This window comes from Planococcus citri, chromosome 4 (assembly GCF_950023065.1).
Source record: "Planococcus citri chromosome 4, ihPlaCitr1.1, whole genome shotgun sequence".
Taxonomy (NCBI): domain Eukaryota; kingdom Metazoa; phylum Arthropoda; class Insecta; order Hemiptera; family Pseudococcidae; genus Planococcus; species Planococcus citri.
The window spans coordinates 70,602,146-70,627,454 of NC_088680.1; the positions used below are offsets into that span (position 1 = coordinate 70,602,146).

General features: G+C 35.9%; 2 protein-coding genes across 3 annotated transcripts in view; one reads left to right on the forward strand and one right to left on the reverse strand.

The window, feature by feature from the left end:
• Positions 1–25,309, forward strand: part of LOC135842271 (centrosomal and chromosomal factor-like) — a 119,617-nt gene that overhangs the window by 72,235 nt on the left and 22,073 nt on the right. The gene's annotated exons all lie outside the window — the stretch shown is intronic.
• On the reverse strand, positions 19,181–24,152 carry LOC135843893 (uncharacterized). 2 transcript variants are annotated; one of them, XR_010558401.1, is made up of 8 exons: positions 23,441–24,152; positions 23,083–23,340; positions 22,807–22,962; positions 22,507–22,727; positions 22,266–22,438; positions 20,093–20,182; positions 19,904–19,997; positions 19,656–19,793 (listed from the first exon to the last, which is right to left on the reverse strand). XR_010558401.1 is itself a non-coding variant. In XM_065361940.1 (7 exons), exons 1-7 carry the CDS (start codon positions 23,459–23,461, stop codon positions 19,378–19,380), a joined length of 1,524 nt encoding a protein of 507 aa, XP_065218012.1. In that variant the 5' UTR covers positions 23,462–24,152; the 3' UTR covers positions 19,181–19,377. The 2 variants fall into 2 exon arrangements, 1 of the variants encoding a protein (XP_065218012.1); XM_065361940.1 differs by having other exon boundaries at positions 19,181–19,793; positions 19,904–20,182.

A 25,309-nucleotide genomic window follows, 5' to 3' on the forward strand; every position in this document is an offset into this window, starting at 1 on the left:
GACTAGTTTCATAGGGTCGAGCATAAGCCATAACTCACAACTTTCAGCTGCCGAAATTAATTTCGACGCCTTCCGATGAAATTGCGAAATTCTGGAGAAATGGAAAATCACGCTGGAGGCTCCAAAATGGCTCGAAATTGTGAAATTTACATCCGGAGGGGTCAGTTTTTAGACAAAATACAGCTATTCTTCCAAATTTCGAAAATTTTATGAGATTGACAGAGACTTTAAAAAATCGGTCAATTTTGAAGAAAAAAGTTTTTGGTCACCCTGTTTTGAATTACTTTTTTCAAATTACATAACATAAAATACCTGTCATATTTTTCTTCAAAATATCTGAAATGCAGTTATTTTCAATTCCGAAAGATGAGGTGTTTGAGGGGGGGGGCAAAAAGTCATAATCCAACTTCGAGGCATTTGTTGGGAAAATTTTTCTGCCCTAGTCTCCATTTTAGTTTAGAGTATTCCCTCATCGTTGAATCCGCGTTTCATTTTTTTCGATCATTACCCCCTTTTCCTCCTTCAATCAGAATGAACGGATATTGAAAAATATCAAGATGCAAGCGTCGAGTCGAATTAAGTAAACTGCGAATGAGGAAAACTGTCGAAACAGGAGGTGGAAAAATGTTGCAACGAGAGTATGTACTCGTATTTTGTAACATGCATAACATTAACAACCCATTGTCGTCTCGTTGAAAAATATACTCGTACTTACAAAGGAGGTACCTTTACTTTTACCTAATAAATTGTTGGTGTTTTGCAAGTTCGTTGTTGCCTTGTGTAGTGTAGCACTATAGCACCGTGAACGAGTATTAGCTCGGTATAGTTTTGCCTTTTGCGGTTCGTGTTGTTTGTTTTGGAAAAATTCAACTGTAAACTATGTCGGCGTCGTCGACGATATTTCGAAACGGAAAATTTTACTAACGATATTATGCTGTATAATATGTATGTATATTCGTTTATAGCTCGAGTCGAGCACACGCGTATAGAAAATAGGATAAGCAGGCGGGAGGAGTAGAAGGGAAGTTATAAGTTATATGAAAGCTTAAACGTCGGTGGCAGCAGCGTCGTCATCGTCGTCGTCGTCCCTGAGACGCCACCGTGCGCTGGTTCCTATCACGCATATACAATTTTTAGCTAGAGAAAAGACGTATACTAAAAAGGCGACTATGTATGCGGTGGATAAAGGGGGTACCGGGGGGGAGGGGAACGCGATGATGGTGGAACACTTACGTAAATACATTTCCAATACTTTGCGATGTGTACGGCGCACGCTGTGGCAATATCAATGGGCGATGTTTAGTGTTTGCTTTCTTGGTCGTAAGTCGTAATGTAGGTAGGTACTGTACCTCTACCTGCCTATTTACATTTCATGTCGAGCTGTTCGAGTACGACGAGTACGAGTACGACCGTATCGTGCTTTTTACTTCGACGACAAATGTACATGTACCGAGAAAAGTTAACCAAACCACTTTAAACTGTTGCCATTTTTATCGGTTTTTATGGTCGAAATACGCGGAAATGACGGAGACAGAGAGAGAAAGCGTATGTACATTTTGTCGACATAGGTGGACGATGGCACTCGATACTTGACTTATACGACGACGACGACGACGACGACGACGTGTTGTACATACTTAGACTTACATATTTTCTACGTATGTATGTAGAAATAAGGCAAGATGATACCGTAAATGTACGTATACGTGTTCGATGTCATGCATGGTTAGTACTGTCTTTGAATGATGTGCCTGCAACGACGACGACGACGACGATGATGATACAAATAGGTAGTTTGAAATTCATTACAGTGATTCCCGGTTTCCCTCCGAGCCAAAAAGGGAAAAAGTAGCATAATTTTCTCGCTTTGGTCGGATCTCTGTCTTGCATCGTCGTTTGGATAGCTCATCCCTTCGGGGCTTGCCTTAATCGAGAAAAAATCCGCTGTGGTTGCTAGAGGGAAGGGGCGAGAATTCTGTGGCGCTTTCTAGTTGTTTTTGTGAAATTTCAGCCCCCTTGGTCATTGGGGGAATGCTTCAGCGAAAAAACCAATGAGCTGAAGTCCTCTATTTTGAAGAAGACACATCTGGGGCACCTTTCAAGCCTTGTGGGTCAATTTTGGAGAGAGAATGAAGTACCAATTATGGATCAAAAATTACCGATCCACAAGCGGGCTCTTATAAATCAAGGATGCATTTTAATGGCAATTTTTTTGAAATTTTTCCAACTCAAGGCTATATATTTGTCCAAACTTATGTTTAGCTTCACCGATTTTTTTCTATATTCATACTGTTATGTTCCCGAAAATTAAACAATTTATTAGTGCAAATAAATATGAATTATTTATTAATTCAAAATTACAGACAGTGGAAAAATTAAAATAAATAATAAATTACCTTAATAAAAGTATCAGTAATTGACTTGATTACACAATTCGAATAAAAATATAAAAATTTACTCAAGCCAATTATATTGGATTTAAAATAATTAATAAAATTTCCGCACTGTGACAAATTTATCAAAAATGAACTTTAAATAAAAAATTTAAGTAAAATGAAAATAATATGAATTTATATGAAATGAGGTTTTAAGTTGTACCGAACAAAAATAATATTTACATTCGAGTTAGAAAGGAAGAGAAAAAGATGTTTAATGTAAACGGACAGCTAACTAACTAACTGCTCATTGTTTATTTGGAAGAGGATAATATGAAAATTATCCTCTCCCAATCACTCACCAACACTAAGACACAGAGGTAAAAATTTACTACCACAAATGTAAATTTACCAATATTTAGGAAACAGACCTGGAGAAAAAAGGTAGAGGAAAACTCATAAAAATATTACCCACACAAAAACACTTCCAACATGGAAGAATACAAAGTATTTGGTTGTTAATGTGTGTGTGTGTGTAATAACCCTTGGAATGCTACTCACACAGTAACATTCAGTGGTCTCATCGACACAGGGTAAAAGTCATAAAAAAGGCAGAAGGTATAGACTGATGAGTGATACTAAAATGTATGAATTTGTAATATAACACGTTATATTACAAGTTCATACATAGAGAGACAAAAAAATATGCGCTTTTAAAAACGCAGTTGAATCAAATGCATAATGCATAGGTAACGTAGAAGTAAGGCAGCAACTTAACAATACCTATTGCATTTCATTCGAATTTTGAGAGAGTAGCTAAAAATTTGATGAAAAAAAATGAATACTTACCACTTGCGGATCAAAAATTTTAGGCCAGCTTGCAGATCAAAAATAAATTCACAAAATTCCAATCAAATGCAAATGATTATCATTGCACATCATCAAACGATAAGTTATAGCCTGGGGGTAACCCTTAAAGACCCAGACTAATCCTGAGATGTTGTGTGAAAATGCTTTCAATTTCCTGAATTAGATCATCACAAGCATCACTTTAACCCACAGTTTGCCCCCCAGCCCCTTAAAGCCGTCTCGTAAAAGCCATACCGATTTATTTAATTTTCCTTGAAAACCGAGAAAGCAAAAACCCCAATGAGGTCAATCATGGAACTGAATGATATAGTATCATTAGGTGTACTGAATGAGTGAAAGCATATCCCCAAAGAACACCCCACCCCTTTTTGGGGGGCAAATTTTCAAAAAAGTTGGGATAAAAAAATTGGACCCATGCTCCATTTTTGGATAAACATATTGATGGTAGACCCTTCACAAAATGAAATCATGAAACGTGTGAAAATGGTGGACCAGAGCGATTTTTTGAAAATTTGATTCGCTTGTCTTGATAAAAACCCGAAAAAACAGAGCATGAATACGCAAAGTACATAATATGGGAAATATTATCAAGTAGGCTTGAAATGACAGAAACAAGAATTGAAAGGAACACAGATGCTTTTAACAGCACATAAGTTCAGATAATCTACAATCCACCCATCAAATCTGTTTATCACTCCGTGGATATTCTTTCTCGATATTTGTCACCAAATAGTTACATCCTACAAAGGTTAGCAGTACGATTGTTTTTCTGCAGAAATATCGAAATAGGTTTATCAACCACTTTGAAAAGCTTTACACAGTCAAATTGCTGCACTCCCTGGCATTTCATAATGTTCAAGCATTCATGAAGAAGTCACTATCCCTTCTCGATCATAGATAATGTAGTTCTACATCATGAAAATTGCACGAGCAGAAGTCGAGGTTTACAATCATGAGATTGTGTCCAGCTTATGACTACAGGATTCAGGGGATATGAGATTCAGTAAAAAGCTTTCAACTGTTGTTCAACCACAACTCTGAACTTTTGAATGTTTTGAGAAATTCCTGCTGAAGTTGATATTCTTTCTCGATATTTGTCAACAAATAGTTACATCCTGCAAAAGGTTCGTGGTACGATTGTTTTTCTGCAGAAGTATCAAAATAGGCTTATCTACCACTTTGAAAAGCTTTACACTGTCAAATTGCAGCTGTCTCTGGCATTTCATAATGTTGAAGCATTCATGAAGAAGTCACTATCCCTCCCCGATCATTGATAGTGAAGTTGTACATCTTGAAAATTGCTTGAGCAGAATTCGTTGTTTCCAATCATAATATTTCATGATGTTGGATCTTTTTTTTGCAACAGCCTGGCTAGTTCGCAACTTGTCCGGCATGTTTGTAATCAGAAAGTAAACATTTTTACGGCAAAGATTTTGTTAAATTTGTACAAGTGTTTTTAATTAATTCAATTACATCGATCCAAAGAGTATATTCAACGAATATTTGGTTTCTATGTGTGAAGCTAAGTACCAAGAACTACTTTTTTGTGGATTTTAGGTTTATGTTAGGCGCTTTTTGGTAGAATGACAATGTTCAAACATGAAATCGCTGTAATGTTTTCAAAATTGATGATTATAAGTCAAGTCTTATGTATTTATGTTGCGTACAACGTATATTTTCATGTTCTGGTGAATAAACATTCCAATTGTGAAATTCAGTTTTGGTCCGTAATTGGTTTGATCCACAATTGGTAGCTAATTTTTTTTCTATGAATTTTTCAATTTCAAAAGGGTTGTCAGGTACCAATTACGGACCAGTCCACAACTGGTAGTTTTTCAACTTCAATATTTGTGAACTTTGATGATGAAAATTTTCCAATGTGGTTCTCAGGGTACTACATATAACTGGTCTCAGAGTGAAAAAAATTAAACGCTTCCTATTTGCATGATCCGCAATTGGTACCTCCTCCAAAACTGTCTTTTTTTAGACCTTATTTCAAATATGAATTAGGGAAATGAAAATTACTTTTTTTCAAAACTGAACACCTTTAAGCGAAAGAGGAAGCTTCAAGGATTATTATTATTTTTTTAAATATCAAAATTGGGTTGTAAATGATGTCTTGGCGATTAATTATAAAAAAGTGGTCCGTAACTGGTAGTTCAGTTCACCCTATACAAATGGGCCCACATTATTTGGAATGACTGAAAGTAAGCGAGACAGTTTTTGTTACGATACCCTCAAGAATGGGAAATTAGACTAAATACGAATTCTGATCAAATAGCACCCCTGCAATAATCCTCAGCACCCACGAGTGACTTGGTATGCTATTCGCAAAACTACATTTCCTGTTGGAACAGGAATGGAATATGCAATGCCTTGATTTTTGAGGAACGTTGGGTACACATGGCATGGCATAGTGAATACCTCCCTCTGGGTTGGCACACCTTGTCGACAATACGACGTATACTTACTTACGTTTGAATGATGAGGATACAGGACAGGACAGAGGTCAGCATTGGGCAGGGCTCACACGCGATAATTCACTAAAATTCCATTCGCATTTGCTCTCGCTTTGAAATTGAAAAAAAAAAAAATTAAGAGAAATAAGCACCATACCGAGGGACAAAGAAGAGGTATACCTAATCCATCCACCTAACACACTCACAAATCAACCTTGAATGGTATATAGTATAGTATTATAGTACACGTTCGAGCCTGGTTGCCTGGCTGGGTTTTATATTAGGAGAAAAGAGTGCCTATACTTTGCCTACCTACGTGAAAAACAGACAGAGACAGAGACGACGACGACGACGTGAGGTTGTGTAGGGTGTTGCTTGTGAGCCTGCTACAACATACATAGTATATGAGTATCTAAAATGTAGTAGTAGTATGCTACATACGGTGTATGTGGTACCTTCAAAGGGATGATTTATTTTCTTTTGTAACGCAGGCCCCGGCGGGCTTTCTGTGAAATAGTCGACTTATTTACGCCGCCGCCGGCCACATGTAAACTGTGCATCTTTTTCAGAAATAAGCTACAGCTCGACTGGAGGGGTATAGCGGGGCTAAAATCCGCAGAAACGAAGAAAATCACTACGCTGAGCCTGTTTTTCTACTCGTACTACACAATGTGCTTGTGCTAGGATGGTATAAATGTATACGGATGGATTGGATGGCATAAATAACTTTTTTCCAGTTGTTTAGACGCTTACAGGGCGACTTAGGATGCTTTCTTTCTTGCTCGGCCATTGAAATATTATGCCTGTCTGTCTGCCTCGTTCTGCGGATATGTATGCTGTGTAGATATACGAGTATTATTCGCCAGAGTGTAGCGTACGTATGAAAAGAATTGTTGGAAAATAATAAATGAGGAGTATCTGCGAAGAAAAGTTGTATGTAAAAGTACATCCGAGCATTTTATTCGTTGCCATATGATCGCCAGAGGCGGATCTAAGGAGAAAGGCATCAGATTGGCCCATTTTGGAAATTGTGATTATTATTTCCCCCCCCCCCACCCTACTTCTTGGTGCTTTGATGTTAGAAATTGAGTCATCACTTCGACAATTTTCCTGTTTGGCAGATAAAGTAGGTGGGTACGACTTGGTATGAAAAAAATATTTTTTTACGACAAAACGGCAAAATTCCTGGATTTGGAGAATTTTGACAACACAGGGGCTTTTTTTTACAATTTAAAAATAAATGAATTTTTCACAATTTTGGCCAAAAAAGTCAAATTGTTGGTAGTTTGATTTAAAACTGATTTTTTTTTTCAATTTTCACAGAAAAAAAAAACAGATTTTCATGTGACAAAACAGCGAGGGTTTCTGGAAATTTAGTCCGGCATATGACAATAGGAGTGGATAATTGCAACCCCCCCCCCCGGTCATCCGGGACAACTTTTTTCTTAAAGGGGACATCCTAAGGAGCATTTTAAAGCAAACTTGCCCAAAAAAAAGTTGGCCTTACTTACAAAATGGCGGCCATTTTGATTGACAGGTCAGCCGAAATCGCAGATTTTGCGTTTCAACATAGGACTTATGCAAATTTTCAAACTTTACAAAAGTAGATCAAAAGATCATGCAAAAATTTATCACCTGTCAAAATTTCAAGTGCTAAAGTGCGTTATTCGTTTTTTGGTGAATTTTTGAAAATCCAATTTAGGCCAAAAATGAGGGAAAAAATCAAAATTTCACCAAATTGACCGAGAAAGCTGAAATTTGAGATATACCCTATTTTCGACATGCCAAATCGATTGGAAACGGCTTCAACCCGTTTTGAGCAGTTCTGGAGCCTCCAGCAGATTTTTGAAAATCGAAATTCCCACAAAATTTCATCAAATTGGAGTTGTAAAGCTAAAATTTATTCTAAAAACTAATTTCAATACGCTACGAAGTACTGCAGGTGAATTTCAAGTCGTTTTGGAGCCTCCAGCGACTTTTTGAAAATTCCTGAAGCCTCTAGCAGATTTTTGAAACTCGAAATTCCCACAAAATTCTATCAAATTGGAGTTGTAAAGCTAAAATTTACTCTACACTCTAATTTTAACACCCTCTGAAGACGACTTCAGGTGGGTTCAAGTCATTTTAGAGCCTCCAGCGACTTTTTTGAAAATTACTGGAGCCTCCAGCAGATGTTTGGAACTTTGAATTTTCACAAAATTTCATCAAATGGAGATGGAAAGCTGAAATTTACTATAGGTACACTCCAATTTTAACATCATTTGAAGACGACTTCAGGTGGGTTTAACTTCAAGTCATTTTGGAGCCTCTAGCGAATTTTTTGAAAATTACTGGAGCCTCCAGTAGATTTTTGAAACTTGAAATTTCCTCAACAATAATTTATAAAATGGAGTTGGCAAGCTGAAATTCACTTCGCAGACTACATGGTGGTTTCAAATGGTTTTGAAGCTTCCAGCTACTTTTAGGAAATTTCAATTTTCCAAAGAAACGTCATACAACCTATCAAAAAGTCGCTGGAGGCTCCAAAACGACTTGAAATCCACCAGTAGTCAACTTCGATGCGTATTGAAATTGGTTTGCAGAATGAATTTCAACTCTTCACCTCAGTTTGATGAAATTTTGGGGATATTACAAGTTTCAAAAATCTACTGGAGGCTCCAGTAATTTTCAAAAAGTCGCTGGAGGCTCCAGAACTGCTCAAAACGGGTTGAAACCGTATCCAATCGATTTAGCATATTGAAAATAGGATATATCCCAAATTTCAGCTTTCTCGGTCAATTAGGTAAAATTTTGATTTTTTTTCTCATTTTTGACTTAAATTGGATTTTCAAAAATTCACCAAAAATCGAAAAATGCACTTTAGCACTTGAAATTTTGACAGGTGATAAATTTTTACATGATCTTTCGATCTACCTTTGTAAAGTTTGAAAGTTTTCTTACAAGTCCTATGTTGAAACGCAAAATCTACGATTTCGAGTGACCTGTCAATCAAAATGGCCGCCATTTTGTAAGTAAAGCCAACTTTTTTTGGGAAAGTTTGCTTTAACATATTCCTTAGGATGTCCCCTTTAAGAAAAAAGTTGTCTCGGAGGATCGGCCGGGGGGGGGGGGTGCAATTACCTTTACAGGGTGTCTAACAGGTACTGCAGGTACTGAAAGTACTGTAAAAGTACTGCATTGAAATCCTCAGTACTGCAAAGTACTGCATTTTGCCTGAAAAGTACTGTATTTTTTCTCAGAATCATTGATTTAAAATTTTTTAAAAACCTCAAAATGAATTAATTGGTGAAAATTTAAAAAAAAAAAAATGTTCATTTTATACCTCAAAAGATGGCAACACTTGTTATATTAATACTTGTAAAAATTTTATTTTTATCGACAAATTCCAACCGGTTCAAAAATATTTTTTCTTGGGGGGGGGGGGGGTCGGTGTAAGCTGGATAAAAAAAATAAGGTAATGCAAAAGATACTGTAAAAGTACTGCATTTCTTCGGAGAAATTTGTTAGACACCCTGTTTTATTGTCATATGCCGGACTATAGTCCTCGTTTGCGATTTTGACCCAAAAAACAGATTTCGGATCAAAGGAGCGAGACTTTCTGGAAATCCGAACCATAATAGGAGTTTTTTCTATAATTTTTGGGGAAAAAATACTTTTCCATCCATCAACTCTCGTCATGTGGGAATAAAAAAAAAAAGATTACAGCATAATGGGAAAAAATTACCCAACTCATACCAGCCAGAGTCGTCAGTTGTCTTGATGATTTCTTACCATTTTTCAAAAACTATTCTATGGGGTGCGTCTTGGAAAACGTAATTTTTTCCCAGCCTGTTGTGATAATAACGACCTCGCAAATTGCCATACCCATTCGTGTTAGTGTTTTTTTTTCTGGTTCGATCGACCGAACCGAAACTATGGCTGCCAATTCGCCGTATCCTGGGGTTATCGGGTAACGCCCGTTTGGAACGATGGTACCAGGAAATTTGAACACCCCTGCTGATCGTACATAGTAATAAATGGAAGCGTTTCGTACGAGTAATATTGTTGTGTAGTCGTGGTGTGATTTTGCTTTTTTTCTTTTGCATACTCGTCGTATCATCGCCCATCGGTTATCGTTGGCAGGATGATGGAAAAAACACGTCGATGTGCGAATAATAGCGTATATTAACGCCTCTCCCTGCAGAAATGACGAAAGGGGTGTTCGAATGGTTCGGAATAAATGGAGGAATAATAACGCGTGCTTATGAATTATCTATTCGCTCGATCATACGTGGCAGGCCTGGCAGGGTTCATTGAATGACCCATTTTCGTATTCGTTTAGTAGTACTTATGTGCCTAGTGCCTACCTATCTGTACCTAATTATTGTTGAAAAATATAAAAACTAATGTGAAATTTTATTTTTTTTGTGTTACAGGTGAGTTGAAAAGATCATCAAATAGACCATTCGGATAAGTATACAACATATTGTGCTATGTAGTAGTATAAAATATAAATAATACATTATAAGCTGATGATCGAAAAGCGGATGAACCAATACAGATGGGTAAAGTACCTATACATTGACGTGCTAATACTTATATACGCTTCGAATATTTATTATAGTCCGACTCCGAGTCAAATTGTACCCGAAGTTTCGAGGAACCCGTTTTAGTACTAAATTGAATCGAAAACGATTAAATTGATAGATAATTTTACGAGCTATTGGCTAATGGATTCTGAAGTGTAGGGGACCGAACGAAGGAGCAGGCGAGCCGGTTTCTTTGTAGGAAAAATTACATCGATAGGAGAACGCGTTTAAAAAAGAACCTTTGTTATCGAGCCATTAAAATCGACCAAGGGGAGAAGGGTGGGTTACTTTTACAAGAGATGATGTAAATTGATTGGGGAGAGATTCATTGTTGTGTTGTTCGGAGCATTGAAATGTGAATGTTGGAGGACTCCCCTCTTTATTTTATTCGTTCTTTGAGGAAAAAGTGTATGATTTTGGGCGTTAAATCGATCATTTTTTTTAAAAAAAATGATTTGAACGTAGAAATGGTTCAGTTTGGGTTTATTTTGGGTGCTTGTAGATTAGAAAGAGCATTGGTTGAAATTTCAGGTGCTGAAGTTCGTTTTTTTAGATTTTTGATGAATTTTTGAAAAATAGAATTTGGGTCAGTTATCGCCTCGTTGAACTTAATATTATTTCTGCGAATGACTCAATTTTGTAAAGTTGCGAAGTGAAGTGTGAAATTGTTTGGTTGTTCTTGAACATCGTGACCTTGGTTTTCCTTTTCCATTCCATTCTCGCGATAATAAATGATTTCTTGAAATATGTTGAAAAAACTCGCAGCCAGTAAATATGTTACAGCTCGCAATCGTTGCTAAAATCGTATAGTGTGCTTGTAAAATGTATAGGTAGGTAGGTAGGTACACGTTGTGTGTAATGTGTATATCGTAAAAACTCGAAAATTACCTAGAAAAAAAAATACTCAACGAAAACACAATTTCGACCACCTACTCGTACCTAACAAATTGCGTGTTATGTGAAAATTTCGAAGAAAAAGTGGAAAATATAAAGATGACGTGAAGGCGAACAAAAAAGAAACGAGTGCATTCCACGAAGCGGAAAATAAAATCGTAAAAGTACTAAAGGCGAAAAAAAAAGCGACGTTAAAAAAATACACATTATACATAAACAGAGTGCGGTACGTCTACGTATCATGATGTTTTTCTAAACGTGATAACGGCGTACGTCAGTTTTTGACGAACGAAAGTACGAGTATAAAACCTTCCCTTATTTTTTGGTATAAGTAGTTGGTTTTTAGAAAGAAATTACGACCTCGGTTTGGGGTTTTTCTCGCTCCCTTTCTTCTCGACTTTTCGAGTACATACGTATTTTTCACTACGTTATCGTCGAGGAATTAAAAAAATGTCTTATCGTTGAGCTCTGCTTGAAAGTTCAAAGTATTGAAGGTTGATGCGGTGGTGCCAGCAACCGTGTATTAATTGAGTTCACTTCACCCCCTCCCCCCTCCACCCCACCACACCACCACACTTCAGATTTTATGTTCATTTCACGACGTAACGTGTGAAAGAATTGAGGTAGAAAAACAACTTTGAAGGAAGAAAGCTCGCTTTTTAGCAAAATAACTGAAAAATCTCAGCTTTTTCCTAAGAAATTGCTCCGAGATCTCGCTTATTTGCCATAAAATTGCCAAAATGCATAATTTTTTTTTTCTGATGACAATAATTTTCAAAAAATCTTACTTTTTGGCAAAAATAGTAAAAAAATCCCCTGCTTTTTGTTCTTGTTTTTGATTTTTTTTTCAAAATTTTTTCGCAAGTCTCGCTTTCTTGCCAAAAATCTACCAAAAAACGTCCTTTTTCTGTAATTATTGTTGTCTTGCTTTTTTCCAAAAATTCTGGTTTTTTGGCCCGAAATTGCGAACATTCTCACTTGATTGCCAAATATTGTCAATTCGTAGGTTCGCAAGTTGCGACACTACGAACTGGTATACGAAACGTTCGCAGAATCGTAAATTGAACAGTAAAAATTTTTACTTCATGACTTGGTGCCAATTTGCGAACTTGCAAACGCTTCATATACCATACGAACACTACTATACCTCGTTCGCATGTTTGTAACTTGCGAACTTGAAATTACACCATTGCCGTGTTCGCATTGTCGTACTTTGGATTCGTACGTAAAAATCTCGCCAATTTGCGAACCTGCGGACAGGGTATCGTATATTCGTAGATTCGCAAGTTGCGACAATACGAAGCTGTATATGAAGCGTTCGCAGGTTCGCAAATTGGCACCAAATTACGAAGTAAAAAATTTTAAGGGCCAATTCGCGTACCTGCAAACGCTTCATATACAGGTTCGTAGTGTCGCAACTTGCGAACCTACTAATAGTACATACCTTGGTTGCAGGTTCGTAACTTGCGAACTTGAAATTACACCGTTGCTGTGTTCGCATTATCGTACTTTGGACTTGCAACAATTTTTACTTGCCAATTTGCAAACCTGCGACCGCTTCATATACTGGTTCGCAGGTTTGCAGCTTGCGAACTTAAAATTACACTGTTGCTGTGTTCGCATTATTGTATGTACTTTGGACTTGTAAAAATTTTTACTGGCCAATTTGCGTACCTGCGAACGCTTCATATACTGGTTCGCAGGTTCGCAAATTGGCCTGTAAAAATTTCTACTTCGTAACTTGGTGCCAATTTGCGAACCTGCGAACGCTTCATATACAGCTTCGTAAGTTCGCAAGTTGCAAACCTACGAATACTACCATACCTTGTTCGCAGGTTCGTAACTTGCGAACTTGAAATTACACCGTTGCTGTGTTCGCATTATCGTACTTTGGTACTAGTAAAAATTTTCACTCGCCAAGTTGCAAACCTGCGAACCCTTCATATACAGGTTCGCAGGTTCGCAACTTGCGAACTAAATTTTTACTTGCCAATTTGCGAAACTACGAATAGTACTAACCTTCGTTCCCAGGTTCGTAACTTGCAAACATGAAATTACAATGTTTCTGTGTTCGCATTATCGTACTTTGGACTTGCAACAATTTTTACTTGCCAATTTGCAAACCTGCGAACGCTTCATATACAGCTTCGGAAGTTCGCAACTTGCGAACCTACGAATACTACCATACCTTGTTCGCCGGTTCGTAACTTGCAAACTTGAAATTACACCATTGCTGTGTTCGCATTATCGTACATAGCTTTATTAAAAGCACCACACACATTTTCCCCTACCTCCGCCATTCATACCTATTAGGGTGGCAATGAAAAGCATGGGTAAATTTTTTTTTTCGATTTCGAAATAGCTCACCCCCCAAAAATGTTCATTTGGGTACTAAACAAAAATTCCCAAAGTTTCATCCCGATAGCTTAATATTAACACGAGGCGCATGAGCCCCAAAGTTGCAAACACAGCAGTTTTCACCAGGAGCCCGTAACTCGTAACTACAGGTCCACGGCGCGTCGTGGTAAACGACTCGTGCCGCGCTAAATATCTGAAGAGTCATAATAGCCAAGAAATTGAACCTTTCCCATGTTGTATTCAATTTATTGTTCCGCCTGGGTATTATTACTGTATTTACACATCGAGTCCAAAGTTTACTAGTTAATTTTAACCAATCAGTGAAAAACTGATTGTTATTAACACGTAAAGTTCAAAGTTCATTAGTCATTTTTATCCAATCATAGAGATGCTGTACTTGTTATTTTACATCAGAGTTCCAAGTCCACTCAAGGGTTGAAAACTTCTAAATACACCTTCTGCTTGAATTTTCAATCATTTATATTTGTTGGTTTGAACAGATTCAATGTTTGAATCGTAAATTTGAATTTTGTGGTGAATGTGGGCTCGATTACGTTACACTGGGCAATGGCAAATTTGTGTTTGGTTTGAAAGTAGGCGTAATCGATAGTTTAGACCCTAAAACAAAAAACTGAGTGACTTTTTTGAACTTGAGTCGTTTTTGCAGTCAGAGGAGATGGCCTTTACGAAAATGACCGTTTTTGCGTTTCTTCAAGAATTCACAGTGACATCCGTATTGTTTTGCGAAAAAAGCTGAGTTCACTTTTGGATTATATGAATTATTTCGGGTAAATAATTTCTCCGAATTTTGATTTTTCAAGTTTCAAGCGCATGTAGAAGATGTTTGTTTGTAGTATTTTGAATTTTTAAAAAAAAGGCTCCAGTGCAGTAGATAATCAACCTTCGATAAAAGGCATATTTTTTGACTTGCACTGTGTATGTAGAATAATTATGATTTTACAGCACATATAAGTGATTTCATCTCACCCCAGGGGACTGGAGCTTCAAAACTATGATTTTAGGAGTAAATGGGTGATTTTGTGCGTTTTGAACCGAGTGATTGCCAACATTGTTTGCAGGTGAACGTTCTGGAGATGAGAGTTGTGGATTTTTTTTTTCAATTTCAGAGCATCGAATTGACTTTGAACGTAACTTTACAAGCTGAAAATGGTTTTGAAAAGGGTATATTTGAGGTGAATTTTTCGTGTTTCAAACATTAAGAAGAAAAATTAGTCATATGCGCTTGAAACTGTGAGAATCAAAAATCGGAGAAATTAGTTTACTTAAAAAAGTTTGTAGAATCCGAAAATGACTTCAGTTTTTTTCAAAAATCAATACGGATGTCGCTATGAATTCTAGAAGCAGGGCAGGAACGGCCATTTTTGCAACTTCGACCATCTCTCCTGACTGCAAAAACGACTCAAATTTGAAAAACTCACTCAGTTTTTTTATTTAGGATCCAAACTATCGATTATGCATATTTTCAAACCAAACACAACCCAGTGTAATGTAATTGAGAGCACATTCACCACAAAATTCAAATTTACGATTCAAACATTGAATCTGTTCAAACCAACAAGTATAAATGTTTGAAAATTCAAGCAGAAGATGTATTTATAAGCTTTCAACCCTTGAGTGTACTTGGAACTCTAATGTAAAGAATCAAGTACAGTATCGCCATAATTGAATAAAAATGACTAATGAACTTTGAACTTTACGTGTTAATAACAATCAGCTTTTCACTGATTGGTTAAAATTGACTAGTAAACTTTGGATTCGATGTGTAAATACAGAAATAATACCCAGGTGGAACAATAAAGTGAATACAACATGGGAAAGGTTCAATTTCTTGGCTATATGACTTCTTCAGATATTTAGCGCGGCACGAGTCGTTTACCACGACGCGCCGTGGACTTGTAGTACGAGTTACGGGCTTTTGGTGAAAAGTGCTGTGTTTGCAACTTTGGGGCTCATGCGCCTCGTGTTAATATTAAGCTATCAGGATGAAACTTTGGGAATTTTTGTTTAGTACCCAAATGAACATTTTTGGGGGATGAGCTATTTCAAAATCGAAAAAAAAAATTTCATTGCCACCCTAATACCTATAAACATAAAAAATGCAGAAAAATCCTTCAATGTTACCCCAGTTTACGGTAACAATAATTTTCAAGAAATGTTGCTTTTTGGCAAAAATATCTGTACTTAGTCAATACGTAGGTTCACAAGTTGCGATACTACGAACTAGTATAAATGAAGCGTTCGCAGGTTCGCAAATTGGCACCAAGTTACAATGTAAAAATTTTTACTGGCCAATTTGCGAACCAGCGAACCAGTATATAAAGCGTTCGCAGGTTCGCAAATTGGCCAGTAAAAATTTTTACTAGTACCAAAGTATGATAACGCGAACACAGCAACAATGTAATTTCAAGTTCGCAAGTTACAAATCTGCGAACGAGGTATGGTAGTGTTTGTAGCTTCGCAAGTTGCGATACTACGAACTAGTAAATGAAGCGTTCGCAAGTTCGCAAATTGGCACCAAGTTACGAAGTAAAAATTACAATAATGCAAACGCAGCAACAGTGTAATTTCAAGTTCGCAAGTTACGAACCTGCAAACAAGGTGTGGTGGTATTCGTAGGTTCGCAAGTTGCAAACCTGCGAACCAGTATATGAAGCGTTTGCAGGTTCGCAAATTGGCACAAAGTTGCAATGTATAAATTTTTACTGGCCAATTTGCGAACCTGCAAACGCTTCATATACTGGTTCGCAGGTTCGTAATTTGCGAACCTGCGAACCAGCATATGAAGCGTTCGCAGGTATGCAAATTGATGAGTAAAAATGTTTACATGTCCAAAGTACGATAATGCCAACACAGCAACGGTGTGAATTCAAGTTCGCAAGTTGCGACACTACGAACAAGGTATGGTAGTATTTGTAGGTTCGCAAATTGTCACTACGAAATTTTTACTGGTCAATTTGCGTACTAGCGAACGCTTCACATACAGGTTCGTAGGTTCGTAATTTGCGAACCTGCGAACCAGCATATGAAGCGTTCGCAGGTATGCAAATTGATGAGTAAAAATGTTTACATGTCCAAAGTACGATAATGCCAACACAGCAACGGTGTGAATTCAAGTTCGCAAGTTGCGACACTACGAACAAGGTATGGTAGTATTTGTAGGTTCGCAAATTGTCACTACGAAATTTTTACTGGTCAATTTGCGTACTAGCGAACGCTTCACATACAGGTTCGTAGGTTCGTAATTTGCGAACCTGCGAACCAGTATATGATGCGTTCGCTAGTACGCAAATTGGCCAGTAAAAATGTTTACAAGTCCAAAGTACGATAATGCGAACACAGCAACGGTGTAATTTCAAGTTCGCAATTTACGAACCTGCGAACCTGTATTTCAAGCGTTTGCAGGTACGCAAATTGGCCCTTAAAATTTTTTCCTTCGTAACTGGATGCCAAATTGCGAACCTGCGAACGCTTCATACACAGGTTCGTAGTGTCGCAACTTGCGAACCTACGAATACTGTCATATCTTGTTCGCAGGTTCGCAAATTGGCAAGTAAAAATTTTTACGAGTGCAAAGTACGATAATGCGAACACAGCAACGGTGTAATTTCAAGTTCGCAAGTTACGAACCTGCGAACAAAGTATGGTAGTGTTTGTAGCTTCGCAAGTTGCGATACTACGAACTAGTAAATGAAGCGTTCGCAAGTTCGCAAAGTGGCACCAAGCTACGAAATAAAAATTTTTATTGGTCAATTTGCGAACCTGCGAACACTTCATATACAGGTTCGTAGTGTCGCAACTTGCGAAGCTACAAACACTACCATACCTTGTTCGCAGGTTCGTAACTTGCGAACTTGAAATTACACCGTTGCTGTGTTCGCATGTTCGTATTGTAAAAATTTTCACTCGCCAATTTGCGAACCTACGAAATTGAGTAACTTTGGTAGGTAACTAAAAAAGCGGCAGGCACTTTTTGACAATTTTTGGCAATAAAGTGAGAATGTTCGCAATTTCGGGCCAAAAAAAACACACAATTTTTGGAAAAAAGCAAGACACCAATAAATTTCAGAAAAAGGACGTTTTTTGGTAAACTTTTGACAAAAAAGCTAGACTTGCAAAAAATTTTTGAAAAATAATCAAAATCAAGAACTTTTGGCAAATTAAAGATGAAAAATTTTTGCCAAAAAGCAAGAATCTGACAATATTGGGAAATCGTCGCCAAAAGAATTATTTTTTTACATTTTTGTCAAAAAAGCGAGTTCATTTGTGACGTGGTAAAGAAAATACTATTTTGTAATTTTTGAAAACTTCTGCTAAAAAAAAAACAGATTGTACAAAAAACAAAATCCTGTTTTAATCGTTTTTTTTTTGTTTGAAATTTTTTTTCGGAGCTTTTTTGGTTTTTTGCATGTTATTGTTTCTACGTTCTCGAGAAAACTTCAAATCTGACCATTTCATTTTTCTTTTGAAAACACTGTTTTAGAAAATTTACATGTTTTCAAAAAATAAACAAACAAACAAACAAACGAATTTGTACTAACCTTGAAAAAAGCAAGTCGTTGCAGTTTTACTGAAATATGAGAATCATTGACAATTTTTGACAAAAAGTAAGTTTTCTGATAATTTTAGCAAAACCAGAACGTTGTTGCAATTTTTACAAAAAATGATATTTTTTTGCAAGTTTTTTGAAAAAAGTGAAACTTTTGGCAATAAAGCAAGACTTGGAAGTTTTTGGAAAAAAATAATAATTTTTGTAATTTTTTGGACAAATCTTACTGAATTTTCAAACGAGGAGAATTTTTCAAAATTTTTGCAAAAAGGTTTTGGAAACTATAAACAAAAAAACGATATCTGGCAACAAAAAAACAATTTTGAGTAAAAAGCGAGACTTGAGTTATTTTAGAAAGAGCACGCTGTCTTTTGGCAATTTTTGGCAAAAAAACGTTACCAACTATTTCTCTAAGAAGCAAAAATTTTGTAAATTTACAAATAACGAGAATTTCTATCAAACAGCGAGAGTTGATCAATTTTAGCAAGAAGTGGCAATTTCAGAGAATTATCGGTAAAAAAAATAATTTGTTTTCAAAATTTTCGTTAAAAAGCAACACTTTGACAATTTTTGAAAATCTTGACTTTTTGCAATTATTGTATTGGATACTTTTTTTGACAAATGAAATATTTTTTTTTTTTACAAGTTTTTGTGATAGAAATCGCACTTTTTTTTAATTTGTGGTGTTTTTGGCATTTTTTTTTTTTGAAAGAAAGCAAAACTTCGATTTTTGAAAAAAAAGTAAATTTTTTAAAAATTTTTTGACAAATTATCGTCAATATTTGAAAAGCAAGACTTTCTTACTATTTTTGCCAAAAAGCAAGGTTTTTTGAAAATTATTGTCAGAAAAAATAATTATGCATTTCGGCAATTTTATGGCGCAAATAAGCGAGACTTCGGAGCAATTTTTGAAAAAAAAACTGTTATTTTTCAGTTACCTATTTTGCTAAAAAGTGAGCTTTCTCCTTCAAAGTTTTTTTTTCTACCTCAATTTTTCACGTCACGTCGCGTCATGAAATGAAAAGAATATCTGTGGTGGAGTGGAGGAGGAGGGTGAAGTGAACGCAAAATTCCTCAACAACAACGTAGTGATCGCAGGAAATAAAATGTTGATTTATTAATGGAAAATAGCAAAACTACAATAATTTACAAAAATATTCACAATGTTAGAGATGGAATTATGCAATATGAGAATATAACATACGGAAAAGAACGTACGAAAAAACGATAATAAATAAACAATAACGATATAAACAACCAAGGTATAAGAAACTAACGTGTAAAACTTAATTTTCGGATTCGGACTCCTCAACGGAATCATATTGATCGTCTTCGGGATCTGTCGGAGAGTAATCGGAATCGATGATCTCATCGTCATCTGTATCTTCTATCGACTTGTTCATTTCCGTCATTTTTGCGAACAGCGTTTCTATTTGACCTAGTTCGGAATCGGTTAACAGTTTGGTATGATTTTTATGCATTTGTCTAAGCCATTTCAAAGGTGTAAAGTGGGGTTTGCCGACAATTTTTTCTTTTTTTTCATGGCCGTCTCTTGTTTTGGGCGCGGAAAAACTCGACTTGCAGTTAGGAACCCTGCACGCAGCTTTGGCCATGAATCCCGACTGAAGTGCGTATAAGTAACATGCACGATCCAAGTCCAGTTTGTTGGTTTGCTTTTCAGCTAATTCGGCTTTTACGTAATCTATATGCAAATCAAAGAAATAACAATCATTAGTCATTGAAATTTATATGCGAAGGATTTGCTAACGAAATTGTAATTTTCAAAGAATGAAAAAAATTTTGATAACTTACCTATTGCCGATTTTACACTCACTACGAGTAGTAGTTCTCTTGGCTTAGGTGACGTTTTACATTCACTCCAGATCAACGAATAACGTTCGGGGATCTGGACATTCGGAAAAGTACGATTATTAAAAGTGAACGGAACTGTCATCGTGCCTTCGTAATCTCCATTCAAATAGCGAACTCTCCTATCCCTACCTTCGAAAGAAGACGCATAAATCGGCGGTTTAATTAATTCAGCCGTTGTTGATTGTTCTGCCCATGCCCATGACTTTTGCAATTCGATTCCTAAATAAGATAATAAAGCAGAATAACAAATTAACAATATCGATGTATACAAGCAAATAATATACGAGTATTTTAGTCCGGCATATGACAATAGGAGTAATTGCACCCCCCCCCCCCGATCCTCCGGGACAGCTTTTTTTCTTGAAGGGGACATCCTAAGGAACATTTTAAAGCAAACTTGCCAAAAAAAAGTTGGCCTTACTCACAAAATGGCGGCCTTTTTGATCGACAGGTCAGTCGAAATCGCAGATTTTGCGTTCCAACATAGGACTTTCACGGAATTTTTCAAACCTTACAAAAGTAGATCGAAATATCATGCAAATATTTATCACCTGTCAAAATTTCAAGTGCTAAAGTGCGTTTTTCGATTTTTGGTGAATTTTTGAAAATCCAATTTAGGCCAAAAATGAGAGAAAAAAATCAAAATTTTACCAAATTTACCTAGAAAGCTGAAATTTGAGATATACCCTATTTTCGACATGCCAAATCGATAGGAAACGATTCCAACCAGTTTTGAGCAGTTCTGAAGCCTCCAGCAGATTTTTGAAACTCGAAATTCCCACAAAATTCCCGTCAAATTGGAGTTGTAAAACTAAAATTTATTCTAAAAACTAATTTCAATACGCTACGAAGTACTGCAGGTGAATTTCAAGTCGTTTTGGAGCCTCCAGCGACTTTTTGAAAATTCCTGAAGCCACCAGTAAATTTTGAATTTTCACAAAATTTTATGAAATGGAGATGGAAAGCTGAAATTCACTCTACACTCCAATTTTAACACCCTCTAAAGACGACTTCAGGTAGGTTCAAGTCATTTTAGAGCCTCTGGCGACTTTTTTGAAAAATACTGGAGCCTCCAGTGAGTAGATTTTTGAAACTTGAAATTTACTCTACACTCCAATTCTAACACCCTCTGAAGACGACTTCAGGTGAGTTCAAGTCATTTTAGAGCCTCCAGCGACTTTTTTGAAAATTACTTGAGTCTCCAGTAGATTTTTGAAACTTGAATGGAGTTGGCAAGCTAAAATTTACGTCACAGACTACATGGTGGTTTCAAATGGTTTTGAAGCTTCCAGCTACTTTTAGGAAATTTCAATTTTCCAGAAAACCGCCATACAACCTTTCAAAAAGTCGCTGGAGGCTCCAAAACGACTCGAAATCCACCAGCAGTCAACTTCGCAGCTTTTAAAATTAGTTTGCAGAATGAATTGCGACTCTCCATTTCAGTTTGATGAAATTTTGGGGAAATTTCAAGTTTCAAAAATGTACTGGAGGCTCCAGTAATTTTTAAAAAAGTTGCTGGAGGCTATAAAATGACTTGAACCCACCCGAAGTCGTCTTCAGAGGGTGTTAAAATTGGAATGTAGAATAAATTTCAGCTTTCCATCTTCATTTCATGAAATTTTTAAGTTTTAAAAATCTACTGGAGGCTTCAGGAATTTTCAAAAAGTCACTGGAGGATCCAAAACGACTTGAAATTCACCTGCAGTACTTCGTAGCGTATTGAAATTAGTTTTTAGAATAAATTTTAGCTTTACAACTCCAATTTTGATGGAATTTTGTGAGAATTTCGAGTTTTAAAAATCTGCTGAAGGCTCCAGAACTGCTTAAAACGGGTTGAAACCGTTTCCAATCGATTTGGCATGTCGAAAATAGGGTATATCCCAAATTTCAGCTTTCTTGGTCAATTTGGTAAAATTTTGATTTTTCCCCTCATTTTTGGCCTAAATTCGATTTTCAAAAATTCACCAAAAATCGAAAAACGCACTTTAGCACTTGAAATGTTGACAGGTGATAAATTTTTGCAAGATCTTTCGATCTACTTTTGTAAAGTTTGAAAATTTTCATGCAAGTCCTCTGTTGAAACGCAAAATCTGGGATTTCGGCTGACCTGTCAATCAAAATGGCCGCCATTTTGCGAGTAAGGCCAACTTTTTTTTTGGCAAGTTTGCTTTAAAATGTTCCTTAGGATGTCCATTGTCACCTTAAAGAAAAAAGCTGCCCCGGATCATCGGCGGGGGGGGGGTGCAATTACTCCTATTGCCATATGACGGACTATTTAGGATGCGTCGTATACTACACTTACGTTTCTTTTTATAGTCTAATTCTTCAAAGGGCACCGAACGCTTTTTTTTCTTTTGGCCAGCTTCTTTTCTTAACTTATTAAAATATTCGTCAAAACCGCCCCATATTGTCGAAAGTTTTGCATCGAATTGGGCCCTGTGTTTTTGACCGAAGGTGTAATCGCCCTTGGCAGCTCTGAAAATTCGAAATAATCAATAAAATTCCATCATTTGAATGCAGTTGCTATGCGCAAGAGAACTTACTGATTTATCACGATGCGCTCGAATGATATTTGTTCTTGATGCATGCGGATTAATAATCTTGAGCGTTCGATTGTCTCAATTGACCGAAAATCTTCATCCGCTTCTGCCAAGTGTCGATCGATGGTTTCGGCGTTACTCAATTTTGCCCTTTTTCCCATTATAGATCCGTCATCTTCTCCATCCTCAAATAGAAGGGCTAATTGCCTAGGATCGTTGGACTTCTGTAAAAAAAAAAACGTAATTACAATTATCAAATAGTTTATTTTAGATGGTAATTACTAATGCAAAGTGTTAACTTACATGTTTTTGGGCTCTACTCGAAGTACCGTGAAGTTGCTCATTTATAACGCCTCCCGATTGCGGTGGCAACGGATACTGGTTCGGACGAAGCACATGCTTAACAATTTGAGTACGAATTTCTTCTGTAGCATTTGGATATCTCTCGAAAAATGAACGCTACAAATGAAAATGAATAAAAAAATATATAAATAATTGAAATATTAATTAAATTATCGATTAAATCACTCTATTATTATTTAAAATATAGATTATTACTCCACGGTGAAAAATGCTTACAATCGGATCTACGTTAACGTGTTGTTTTGAAAAATCTGTAGGACGATATGGGTAGATTTCGCTTTTATCGATAATATCGACATTATCCGATTTATGTCCGATCGGAAGCACCGTGAAAGTTGTATCACTCGATCCAACTATAACCACAATTATGTTCTTTGCTCTTACGGTACGTTCGTTTGCAGCAAAATTCGTTAAAGTTGACCGTAAAACTTTACCAAAATCACCGATTTCAGACGGTTGGCTGTTATCACCATTCTGAATGTAACATACGTAACAACGTGATTATTTTATATACGTACAGAAAGTAAATACAAATAGTAATGCATACGATATGAGTCTTGTAATAATTACTTACCGTTGATTGTTCGCAAGCCATTATAAATACAATAAAAATACATTCGACAATTTTAACAATTTCAACACATTCATTCGTTGAAACGTAAATAATTCATGATAATATCAAGTCTTCAAGTATAGACAGTGTAGAGGAAGACGAAAATCTGCGTTTCACAAATCCACGCCTATCAGTGGTCCACGCTTATGTTAGTTCCGTTTTGTACGATGCACGCATTGGAACATACTAGCTAAAAACGTGTTCGCTTTACAGTAAGTTGTACAGAGAGTACACGAAGAAATTGCTTTTCTCAATTTTTTACCCAAAAATGGAAGGGTTTTTCGCATTTTTGTCTTGGACATTATTCGAAGAGAATTTAATTTTCTTTTTTTTAGTATAAAAAAAATTTAATTTTGATGATTTCCAAAGCGATAAATTGAATTTTCATACAACAGTTTCTACCTGTTTTCAGTGTATATTCATTATTCTGCAAGCAGCTTATTTTTTGAAAATCCACGAAAAATACATGGTACGTAACACCCAATTTTTTCAACTCGTATCTTAATATTCGGCATTTTCTCCTCTTTAAATTGATATACTAATTACCAGATTTGTAGATTCAATACTCGCGGAAGTATTCAATTATGTAATTAGGTCAAGTGATGCAATAAAGTGATTTAACATTGCTGATACCTGTAAGAAATTGCATTTTCTAATTTTTACACGAAAGCGGGGGCCTCCCTCCCTCCCTCCCTCCCTCCCTCACTCTCAAAAAATGAAAAAAAAAACAAAAAAGTTCTGAACGAACTATTTTTGAACAAAAAATGAAGGCTGAAAAAAAAATATGTTTTGAACCAAAAAAAAAAACATCTTGCGCAGTTCGCAAGATTAACCGACTTTGCTACAAAAAGTTACCAATTTACCAAAAATAACCCCAGCAATTTATAACATTTACCTCAGTAATTTACCAGACATTACCTCAAAATTGACCAATTTACCAAAATTTACAAATTTACCAAAATTTACCAATTATACCAAAATTTATCAATTTACCAAAATTTATCAATTTACCAAAATTTACCAATTTACCAAAATTTATCAATTTACCAAAATTTACCAATACACCAAAATTTACCAATTTACCAAAATTTACCAATTTATCAAAATTCACCAATTTCCTAAAATTTACCAATATACCAAAATTTACCAATACACCAAAATTTACCAATTTACCAAAATTTGCCGAAATTTACCAATTTTACAAAATTTACCAATTTTACAAAATTTACCAATTTTACAAAATTTACCAATTTTACAAAATTTACCAATTTTTACAAAATTTACCAATTTTACAAAATTTACCAATTTACCAACATTTACCAATTTACAAAAATTTACTAATTTTGCCAAAAATAACTCCAGCAATTTACCAACATTTACCTCAGTAATTTACCAGACATTACCCACTAATTTACCAATTTTCCAATTTTCCAATTTACCAAAAATTACCCCAGCAATTTACCAACATTTACTTCAGTAATTTACCAGACATTGTCTCACTAATTTACCAATTTTTTACCGATTTTTTTAATTACCCCAGTAATTTACTGTCAAAGGTTTTTACCAATTTACCAAAATTTACCAATTTACATTATTTTGTTATTTTGTTTTTTAGCAGAAGTAGCCAAAAATAACCAAAAGCAATTTTTTGCCACGTTACAAAAAAAAACTCTTTTGACAAAAATACGAAAAAAATTGTTTTGCCAATGATTCAATTCTGCAAAATGGTCAAATTCCTGCTTTTTGGCAAAAGTTCTTATCTTTTAGCTAAGAGTTTTTTTTTTTCAAAAATTACTGCAAGTCTCACTTTTTTGCCAGAAATTTCCAAAA

Coding starts and splice junctions, on each gene's coding strand:
- LOC135843893 (XM_065361940.1), bottom strand. CDS start 23,461: ATGGCTTGCGAACAATCAACG. Junction 23,341..23,440: donor TGGCTTGCGAACAATCAACG/GTAAGTAATTAT, acceptor TGTTACATTCAG/AATGGTGATAACAGCCAACC. Junction 20,183..22,265: donor ATTAGACTATAAAAAGAAAC/GTAAGTGTAGTA, acceptor TATCTTATTTAG/GAATCGAATTGCAAAAGTCA.